Source organism: Muscardinus avellanarius (assembly GCF_963383645.1).
Source record: "Muscardinus avellanarius genome assembly, chromosome: 4".
Taxonomy (NCBI): domain Eukaryota; kingdom Metazoa; phylum Chordata; class Mammalia; order Rodentia; family Gliridae; genus Muscardinus; species Muscardinus avellanarius.
Genome location: NC_137789.1, coordinates 133,881,838 through 133,892,784, shown reverse-complemented (window position 1 = coordinate 133,892,784; position 10,947 = coordinate 133,881,838). Strand labels below are relative to the sequence as shown.

The window sequence follows — 10,947 nt, the reverse complement described above, 5'->3', positions numbered from 1 at the left end:
AGAGGGGGAGAGAGAGAGAGAGAGAGAGAGAGAGAGAGAGACAGAGAGGGAGGAGAGAGGAGAGAGGAGAGAACACTCCTAACCTCTAACCTGGCTGAACTCTCTCCCTCCTGGCAGGTAAGGGGTCATGGAGGGGCACAAAGTCTCATTCTTCCCGCCCAAACCTCTGCTCTGGGCCATTAGTCCTCAAACTGGCCTCTTTGAACCTTCTCTGATCGGGTCTGAGTTGCCCAACCGCACTGCCCACCCAGGAGTTTACAAACAAAGCCGGGCAGGGCGTGTGTGCCTGTGTGTAAACAGGGAGAACAGTTATTTCGTTGGCTCCAAAACACTCTTCCTCCCCTCCTTTCTCCAAGGGCAGAAATGGAAAATGAGGGCCGGACAGAAACCAGATGGGGTAGCAAGACAGAAGAGGGCCTGAGGGCACAGCCCCGCTGGGCAGCCTCAGGGAAATGGAGCCCACAGTAGAGGCTCCAGCCCGCCAAACATGCCCACAGGTTCGCATAGGTTTACATGTGTTCACATGGAGAACCACACACAAATAAGCATATCCCCAAACATAAACACCTTCGAATAACGATGCACACAAAATGCTGGCCTACTATTCACAGACTCCAGGTTGGAGAGCCCCCAGCCGCCAGCCTAACTGGAACCCAGGTCTCCACGGAGCCCCAGCCGCGGCCCCTCGGCCCCCGCCGCGCATCCGGAACAGCTGGAGTCCGCCGGGCCGCGCGGGAGCCGGGCGCTGGGCAGGGCGGGGCGGGGCCCGCAGCGGCCCCCGGCCCGGCCGGGCCCGCTCAGCCGGGGAGCCCCGAGCCCGCCCGGGGGCCCGGAATTCGGCCGCGCGGCGGTTCCGACGCCGGTCAGCAGAGGAGCCCCGGCCTCCACCCGCCCGCAGAGCCCAGAAAAGCTCAGGATTGTCGGCGGAGGTAGGGCGGCCGCTTCGGCGGGGGCCGGGGCGAGGCGCTCGAGACCACCGCCAACTCCTCCCTCCGGCCCTCGGCGAGGCGGAGGCCGAGCCCCCGACTGGCCCCCTCCCCCAGGCGCTGGAGTCCCCTCCCCTGTCCCGCGCCGCCCTCGGGCCGGGGAGCGGGCTCTGCCCCCCGCGGGCCAGCCCCGGGGAGAGGACGTCAGCTTCCAGGCTCGGGCTTGGGGGGCGAGGGGCGAGGGAGGCCCGGGGATGGGGGCGCTGGGTTCCTGACCGGGGCCCTTTAAAGTCCACGCTGGGCGGCCGCGGGGCCCGCCCGGACTCCCGCTCTTACCTGGCCCGCGCGGCGGCCGCGTCCCTCCCCGGCCGGGCTCCCGCCTCCCTCCTCGGCCTCCAGATCCGGCTTGGAGAGCCCGGGACCTCCGGGCCGCCCGGGCCGGGGCCGCCGTCGCCGCCAGGCCGGTGGGAGGCGGCGCGCCCGGAGCGCGGCTCTCGGTTTGGGGTGGGGGCGGCGGCTTTTCAGTCGCCCGAGGTTCGGGTGCAATAAAGGCGCCGCTAATGTAATTTACAAACAGCTCGGGCCGAGCGCGGCGCGGCGCCCGGACTGACAGGCGCATTAGGCAGGCTAATTCCAGCCGGCTCCTCCTACCCCCAGCCCGCTAATTAATGAGCTTCCCAACTTAGAGCCGCCTGTATTGGACAGAGAGTGAAAGAGAGGGCGAGGGAGAGGTAGAGGAGGAGAGACGGGGCGGGGGGGCCGGGAAGAGAAGGAGGGAGGGAGCGCGCGAGGACAGAGGGAGAAAGAGCAGAAAGAAGCGGGGAAAGACCGAAGAAAGGAGAGAGAGGGCGAGGAGCGAAGTGCGGCTGCGGATAATTGATTACTCCTCGATCAAGGCTAACTTGTTAGCAATAGTCAACTGCCCCGTCTCTCCGCCTGCCCTCAGTCCGGGACCGGCGCCCTCGCCTCGGCTCCTCCAGCCGCCGCCGCCAGGACCCGGGGCCAGGAGCCGCCACGGAGCCACCTGATACCTTTAAATAGCACCGGGGCTGGCGAAACTGGAGCCCCGCGCGGCGCGCCCCGGCTCCGGCCCCGGACTGCGGGAAGCCCCGGCCGCGCGCTCGCCCCGGGCCCCCAGCGGCTGAGCCGCCGGCCCGCCGGGTCTGCTGGGCGCCCCCGCCCGCCCGCCCGCCCGCCCGCCCGGGGCTGGGTCCCCGCGGCCCGAGCCTCCCGGCCGGCCGGGCCCAGCGAGGCCGCGATGACTTCCAAGGAGGACGGCAAGGCGGCGCCGGGGGAGGAGCGGCGGCGCAGCCCGCTGGACCACCTGCCGCCGCCCGCCAACTCCAACAAGCCGCTGACGCCGTTCAGCATCGAGGACATCCTCAACAAGCCGTCGGTGCGGAGAAGTTACTCGCTGTGCGGGGCGGCGCACCTGCTGGCCGCCGCCGACAAGCACGCGCCGGGCGGCTTGCCCCTGGCCGGCCGCGCGCTGCTGTCGCAGACCTCGCCGCTGTGCGCGCTGGAGGAGCTGGCCAGCAAGACCTTTAAGGGACTGGAGGTCAGCGTCCTGCAGGCAGCCGAAGGTAGGCGGCACCGCGAGGCGCCCGCGCCCGCGCCCCGGCCGGCGCTTTGTGCCGGTGCTCGGCCACCGCGGGCCCGCCAGCCCCGGAGCCAAGATGGGCGAAACCAGACCGGGTCCCTATTTCCTAGGAACCTTCGGGTAGGCCAGAGTCGGGGCGATCCGAGAGGAGCGTGGGAACCCACGCTCCGCCGCAGTGTCTGCCCCCTCCTCCTGTTTTTGTTTTGGTTTTTTCTCGGAGGGGGGTTTCCAGCGGCCCGGGCACACCCAGCCCGACTCCTCTGGGTGGAGGAAAATCGTTGAGAGAATCTAGAGTCCAGGGGGTTGGGGAGGGTTGGAGAACCCCCGTTCACACTGAAATCCAGGAGTGGCTGCTTGGAGTCCTCTGACTCTGAGACTTCCAGTCTTTCAAATCAACTCTTAGGTAATGGACAGAGACCAAATTATTTTTCCTCGGCACTTCAAGGAGAGCAGAAGACAGAAGGAGGGTCGCCAAAGCTCCGGTGGGAGCCGCTAAGCCAAAGCAGAGAAGGGGATCGAGACCGATTGCAGGCCAGGGTGGGGCGGGGAGTCCCTGGGCCAGAACCAGGGGGGTCTCTACTTTCCCGAAGGGAGCCCACACTGTCATTTCTTTCCAGGCCGAGATGGGATGACCATCTTTGGACAGCGGCAGACCCCCAAGAAGCGGCGAAAGTCGCGCACGGCCTTCACCAACCATCAGATTTACGAGTTGGAAAAGAGATTTCTCTACCAGAAGTACCTGTCCCCGGCCGATCGCGACCAAATCGCACAGCAGCTGGGCCTCACCAACGCACAGGTCATCACCTGGTTCCAGAACCGGCGCGCCAAGCTCAAGCGGGATCTGGAGGAGATGAAGGCCGACGTGGAGTCCGCCAAGAAACTGGGCCCCAGCGGGCAGATGGACATCGTGGCGCTGGCCGAACTCGAGCAGAACTCGGAGGCCGCAGGCGGCGGCGGCTGCGGCAGGGCCAAGTCGAGGCCGGGCTCTCCGGCCCTCCCCCCAGGCGCCCCGCAGGCCCCGGGCGCCGGGCCCTTGCAGCTCTCCCCCGCCTCTCCGCTCACGGACCAGCGGGCCAGCAGCCAGGACTGCTCGGAGGACGAGGAAGACGAAGAGATCGACGTGGACGATTGAGGGGCGCCCTGGGTCTTCTGCCCCACCGGGCCCCTAGTGCCCGCTGGCCCGCCGCCTCCCGACAGGCCCGCCGCGGGGAGCTGGGACCTTCTCTGCAACTCCCGCCTCCGCCCTCGTCCCCGGCCGGACTCGGCTCCTGGCAGCAGCCTCTTCCCTCTCGAAGCAATAAACCCGGCCTGGCCGGCCAGGCCGCCGCCATACGCGCGGCCTCTGCTGCCCGGGAGCTCTGCGGTGAAATTCTGTATGGCTTCTGTATAAATATTTAAACCTAAATAGCGGGTTCTTCCCACCGCAGCCTGATTTTTTTCTTTCTTTTATTTTTTTTAAACCTCAGAGATTTCGGTGTTTCCAAAGCTCTCTGGCTGCCAGGTTGGCTGAGGGCGAGGGCAGAGCCGAGAGCTGGGAACACTAATCCCACCCGGTCCAGAAAAGAGGGCTGCTCCTGCTGTTTTGATTTTTCTCTGCATGTGGCGAATGCACGGCCCGCTCCCTCCTCGCCTCCCTCGGCCTATTGCAGTTGACTTATTTCCTTATGCCTTTTTTTCACCTCGTGGGAAGAGGGTAAGGGGGGCAGCAGGGTCCTGACTTGCAAGTTTCAAAATCGATCTTTCCTTATTCCCAGCAAGAGAAGTCTGTTTTCGATGCCATCTCTGCCTCTGAAGGCCCACTAATGCTCTTTTTAAGATTCTTCCTTCCCTTCCGTGTTTTCTCCGACCGACTGCTGGAGTCCGGCTCATAGGGACAAAGTAGGAGGACATCCAACCGTGCAAGCAACCATCGAAAACAGAACCCAAAGCCCTAGAATTATTTTTTACTCTTTTTAGAATTTTTTTGCATGTGACAGAGACAGAGAGGAGGCCATCCGAGTCCTCACCCCCACCTCCTCTGCAGCTCCGGGTCTGTCTTGCCGACTCTAACACCCCGCTCCCAGCTCGACTTGGCCAGACTAGGGTGGTCCGACTCTAACACCCCGCTCCCAGCTCGACTTGGCCAGACTAGGGTGGTCCGCTGAGGGTGGGTCCCACTGCCCCTCCCCTGCTCCTGCCCTGCCCTCCCCTCGCGGACTGTATCCGAGGTCTCTTTCTCCGATAAATAAAGTCTTTGCCATTTTACTAGAACCAGCCGTGACGTTGTCTGAGTGAGTGGGCCCAATCCCGGGAAGCGGGGCAGGCAGAGCTTCTCACCGCCGCTTCCAGCGGTCACCCTAGCCGTGGAGATTTGGGTTTTTTTTTTTTTTTTTTTTTTTTTAGGGCAGGATTGAGAGCACCGCGGGAGAGGGAAGCGAAGGCAGGAGGTGCTTCCTGCCGGTAAACTCAGGCAGCTACAAACTGGGTTGAGAAAGCGGGCTTCGCCAGGTCGGGGTAAAAAGCCAGGCGTGCCACACCAATAACGTGAGTGTTCGTGGAGGGCCAAACGCCACAGAATTAATTTGTGTGCGAGGAAACTCGTCCTGCGCTTCTGTGGCCCTCCTCCCACCAACCCCAGGCGGTCTACCTGCGCTCGGGGAGGCTCGGGGTAGGCCCGCGGCTGGCAGGTGTCATTCGGCCCGGACATCGGGGTGGAGCCTGGGGGCTCCCAAGTTTTTGGTCCTGCCCCAGGGCCTCATCTGGGGCTGAGAGAAAGAAAATGGGGCCGAAAGCGACGCGGGTAGCCAGAATCGCACAAGCGAGCACCTGGAGGTGCGAGCCCCAGTTGTCTGGGCGACGGGGTAAATTTCTGGTAACCGTTTCGAGCTCTGGACCCAGACCTCTGCTGGGGGCCGAGCCCGGACCTGGCAGGGCCTCCCTGGGCTCGGCGCGCCCCGAGGGCGTAGGGACGGCCCGGCCGCTTTCACTTTCCCGGACCCAGCGAGTTTCTCCCTGGGCTTTTGTCTCTGGGCTGGCGAGGGCCCCGGTTACCAGCGTCGTCCCGCCTCCGGGCCGCCCGGCGCTCTTTCTCCGCCAAATTGGTGTGAGAAACGCGCATCTGGTCTCGGGCAGGGATGGGGCCCCCGGGCCTGAGTCGGGGACGTGCGCGCCCCGGAGGAAACGGAGAGACCAGAGACCGGCAGAAACGCGCGAGGGCGCGCAGCCAGGCTCCCAGCGCGGGCGAGCGGCCGGCGAGGGCGGAGGAGGGGACCCGGGAGGCGGGCGGGCAGCGGGCCGCGGCGGGAGGGGGCCGGCCGCCGCGCGGGCCCGCGCCGCTCCTCCGGCGACGTGAGTCGGCCTCTCCCAGGATGGATGGGGCTGTAATTCGGAGCGCGGACCATGAAGGCCGGGACGAATGGGCCCGGGCGGCCGCTGACAGGCGACAATAGCCGGGCCCAGCCCCCCGCGGCTCTCGGTGCGGGCGCGGCCGCGGCCCTCCGCAGCCCAGAGCGCGCCGGCGCTGGCGACCATATGGTTTTTGAATTTTCTTCACAATTTGTAGGCAATTTGATGGATTAGGTCCCCGCGCGCGCCTCCCCGGCACAAAGGCGGCGCAGGGACCGCGGCGCGGCGGTCACCCGGGCATCTGCGCCCGCCGCGCACCCCGCGGCCCCCGCCCGCCCAGCACGCCCATGAATCCCAATGAAGCGCCCCGCGCCCCGGCCGCTCCCCGCGCCCGGCCCCGCCGGGTCCCTCGGGCTGGGGGCGGCGGCCCCGGGGCTGAGCCCACCCGAGCTGCGGCGCCCGCGGGGCGCGCAGCTAAGCAGGCGCATCGGGGCTGAGGAAAAACGGGGCCATTTATCCGCCCGTCTAGTTAAAGCGGGTTATTTGTTTGCTTTTCCGGCCTCCCCTCCCCTCCCCTCCCCCTGCCCTCCTCCCCCTCCCTCCCCTTCTGCCTTTTATTCTTTTGTCTCTAAATGGATTTAATGAGCCTGAAAAACATGACAATTGAATATAACCAAGAGATAAAAAATAACGAGGGAGGAAGGAAGGAGGAAAAGAAAGAGGGGAAAGAAGGAAGGAGAAGGATTAATAAAATAAGAGAAAACCCACTCAGGTCAGCAAATGTTTATTGTACGCAGGTGGCTGGGAAAACTGAAACGAATCCGATCCCGTTCCTGCCCTCAAGGAGCTCCCAGTCCAGTGGGCGAGCTGGGACGCTCCCCAGGCACCGGAGGAAACCTCGGCTGCGGGACAGGAAGCCTCCCTTGCACAATGCAGAAAGATGGCCTCGGGCTCCGGGGTGCCGGTGGCTTCCCAGAGGAGGCGGCCCTGGGCGCAGGCCTTGGAAGAGAAATCATAATTCGTTGTTTGTATGGGCTAGAAAGGAGGGCAAGTGGAAGGATTGCACCAAGGTCGGAGGGAAGGAGGGAAGCGAAGGAGAGGTATATCCCGAGCCTTAGACTAAGCCGGAGCTGGGAAGGACGGGGAGGGAGCACCTCAGGCTTGCTGCGCCCGGCCACAATTTGGGAGTGAATCTGAGCCATTCCAGTGGAGCGGCCACCTCGGCTCCGCTGAATTCCATGCCTCTGCGGGGCTGCTGGTGGGCTTCGGGATCCCGGGGACCACTGTGCAGTTGTTGAGGTCCGCGGGACCGAGCGCCACAGCTTGGAGTTCATCTCCAGACCCCAAGGCACAGGGGGCAGAGGGGAAGTCGTCAACCAGGGGTAAGGGCCGAGGGGCTTGGCCAGAGGCAGAGACAGGCCTGGGGTCCTGGGAAGCCTGAGCTCTAGCCCAAGTTCCCGCAAACCTACCAGTCCAGATGAAGGCAGTCACTCGCCTGCAGCTCAGGGGCGTTCAGATGGCCTTGGGCGCCCCTCAGGTGCTGGCAGGGGGACCTGTGTCGTGAGAAAGCTTTGGACCTCCAGTGACAGCCCTGGACCTCTTAGTGGACGCCTGTTGGGCCTGCCTCGGGGGCGGCTGTGGGTGGTGTGGGCACCCTTGAGTGGGCTCTGTTGAAGCGGGGCGTTTGTATTGCATGTTTGAGGGTATATCTAAGTGTGGCATGGATCGCAGGGGTGGCTTAGGGACCCACCGCCCCTCTCTGGACAAAGTTTGTTAAAGCTCGGCCCTTCCCCCGAGTTCCATCGCCGGCTGGGGCCACTGCCGACCTGTTCCCTCAGGAACCTGGCCTCTCCGCGGACCCCACTTTCGGTTCCTCGCTGCCCGGGAAAGGCAGCTCGGCTCTGCCTCTCCTTTTCTCCTTGGGTCTGGGTCCCGAAGCTGGTGGCCAAGTCCCGGGATGCAGCTAGCTTCTGCTCTTCTGGCTGGGTACCCCTCTGCGCGCCAACAGGCCGAGTTGCACAGAGAGATCCGGCTGGTTCAGCTTCCCTATCTTAGGCTTCCCTGACTCCTGGGCCTGGCGGGCGGGCACCGGGTGAGGCCAGGAGGCGCAGTTCCTTATTTTACGAGGTGTCGGGCCAGTGTCAGAGGCAGCTCCGATAAGTAATACTCCAGTCTGAGGGACCAGAACGTGGTAATTAATCCCAAAGACTTAAGTGTATTTTAGTTCAGGAGAAAAAAAATCACTAATTCAATCGTCCGGAAAATTGAAGTTTGATGCATGAGTCCCCCCTGAAAGGGACGGGCTGGGGCTGCACGCCTCCCCTCCGCCCCTGCCCGCCTGCCGCGGGGACCCCCTCCTTCCCACCCTCCTGAGCCACTGGGTCCTGGAAAGTCCACTCACCCACCCTGCTTATTTCCAACAACCAGAACCCAGGGACTCGGGGCTTTGCACACAACCCCCAAGGAACAGCCCCTCTTTCATGGGGCCCAGAAAGCAGTTTGTGCCAACAGTATACATGATCCCCAAACACATGCACTTAGGAGGGGCATAAAGGAGACCCAGAGATAGAAGGGGAGCAGCCAGACCAGTAGCTAGGGTGAGTAAGGTCAGGAGCTGCAAAGCGTCTGGCAAAGGAGCAGGGACCTGGGTGGGTTGGGAACCTGAGCAGGCTGGGGTGCTGAGGGGAGTGGGCAGGAGGCCGCTGTTGTAAGATGGAGACTCCAGATGGATGTGAGATGGGGGGCAGAGCTGGGGAGTGTGCCGGGGCTGCTGTAGGGGTGAGGGGTTTGTAGGTGATGGGTACATCTGTAGTGTGTGTGTGTGTGTGTGTGTGTGTGTGTGTGTGTGTGTGTGTGTGAATGGAGATCTGGGGCTGACGGGCAGGCCTAACAGCCTGGCCTCTGAGTGTGTCCAGTGGCCCAGTCTCTTGGGCCTGGAGTGAAGGGAGACCAGGGTTCCTGGGCTTTGTTGCAGTGACTTGGGAGGCCAGCACCATGGAGGAAGAAGTCCGACCCTAAGTTTCCCCTCCCAAGCCGTCAGTAACTCTTTCCTTCTCCCCGCAGCTAGCAGGCCTGAGACTTGAGGCTGAGCTAGGTGGGGACCAAAGAGAATGCGTTCCTGAGTGTGTTGCTGAGCGTGTGCCACTGAGAGACTGAGCATGTGCAGCTGATTGATGGGAACAGAGCATGTGCGGCTGGGAGTGACTGGGTGTGTAGTGCTGCCGTCTGCGTAACTGATTGTTGCAAACTAGTGTGTGCAACTAGGTGCGACTGATTTTGTGCATCAGAGGGGGAAAGAGTTAAGTAGTCACTGGGGTGGGTATGACCAGGGGGCAAGCGGTGCTGGGTGTGTGAGGTGTGCAGGGAGCTGGTTTGAGCTGGTGACCGGGAGAATGCACTTTGGCATGGAATTGAAGCTACAGACAACAGGAATCTTAGCTCCAAACAGCGTGGCCAAGCTGACTACTCAAATGGACATGTTGGGGGGGGGGTCAGGGGTAGACAGCACCTGGGCTGAGGGGAGGTAGCTCACAGGAGAAGAGCAGATGGTGAGCTGGAGGACCCTCAGCAGGGGCGAGTCTACTTCCAGGGCAGCCGACTCCTGGGCATGGCTTCCGAGGACTTTCATTCTTTGAGAGCAGGTCCAGGAGGGACCAGTATATTCTGCTGTGCTGTTGTGCAATGGCCTGGCTCCCCTTCTTGTGCCTTCCCATTTGAGCTGGTCACTAGGCTGGATGTTTGTCTCCAGAGTGGTGGGTTTGGAGGCAAACCCGTCCTTGGCTGCACCAATCTTACAGAGCCCTTGAAGACCCAGCTTCCCCCAGTTCACTCATTCCTCCTTGTGGGGGCTCAGTTCTGCCCAAACTAGGGAGGCTTCAAACGGCCAGGGGCACACGTGTGCATGCGGGAGGAGCAGGAAGAGGCTGCCTGCAGGGCTGGGGGGAAGCTTGGATTGAGTGTGAACAGGAATCAAGTGATTGTGGTGTGTGAGTCCAGACGCTTGGGCGTGTGCAGCCTGCCCATGAGGAGCTGGACGTTGTTCCTAGTTGTCTGTGGGTGGGGTGGGTGCTGTGGTGAAGACTGGTTACCTGTGTTTATCCTGGGACCTGCAGGCTTAGTTGTCCCCATGTGTATACAGGGGTTTGAGGTGAGTTCTAGCCACATCTGGGTGTAGATGTGACATCAGATACAGGTGTTCTTACCTGAGTATCTGCACCTCCAACTCTCCCAAATTCAGAGGCCAGGGGCTCTGACGACAGGGTGACCAAGGGCTGGGAGTACTCTCTGCCAGGTAATGGGGGCCTCTTCCCCCAGGGCAGCGGTTGCTATGGGGGCTAAGTGAAGAAGTGGCTGACCTCTCCCACTTCCCAGAGGCTGTTCAAGGTGAAGGGTCTGGGTCACCACCTCGACTGTCTGCACTCCTCTGCCTGTGAGAGACCCTACTGATAGAGCTGCCTGAGGTCCAGGAAGCCTAGGTCCCGGCAGAGCAGCCAGGACACAGGCACATGGTGTCTCACAAACGTCCCAGAAACACCACACGCACACACACAGGCAGGCACCTGGTCACACAGACCCCTCAATGCAAGAACCCCATACACACGCACAGTGCCAAAGACACACAGGCTGCGTGGACACTCCACGCCATCACATATGACAGCACACCCATCCAAACACAGGCAGCCAGTGGCACATGCAGGAACGGAACAGCTATGCAGCACCCCCCTTCTACATATAACACAGGCACAGGGCTGTACGCAGGCGGGCGGAGTTCCCCACTGCGAGGAGGTGGGCTTCCTGACACTCTGTAAGCGCTGGTGGGGCGGGCGCTAGCTCTCTAGCTATTTGAGGCAGCTTTGGAGGAAATGCTGTTTTGATGTCCAAGAAAGGGAGGGCGGTGGCCAGTATCAGACAAGCTGGTGGGGCAGGCAGGCCTCGGCTGTCTGGGGGAGCTCCCAGCCTTTGGCCCAGGAAAAATCCAAATCCCCAACCACCCCAGAAATGCAATCAAAGCTGCCTGCCGCCCACCCGGCCTGCACAATGGCTCTGGCTGGAGTCGTTATCATTTTTGTTAACTTTTTATCGACTGTTTGCTAGATG

At 62.5% G+C, this 10,947-nt stretch overlaps 1 protein-coding gene across 1 annotated transcript; it reads left to right on the top strand.

The window, feature by feature from the left end:
* Positions 1 to 2,184: 2,184 nt before the first annotated feature.
* On the top strand, positions 2,185 to 3,658 carry LBX1 (ladybird homeobox 1; the record flags this gene model as incomplete). Its single annotated transcript, XM_080694412.1, has 2 exons — positions 2,185 to 2,509; positions 3,144 to 3,658. The coding sequence occupies 2 exons, from the start codon at positions 2,185 to 2,187 to the stop codon at positions 3,656 to 3,658; spliced, it is 840 nt and encodes a 279-aa protein (XP_080550538.1).
* Between the last annotated feature and the right edge of the window lie 7,289 nt (positions 3,659 to 10,947).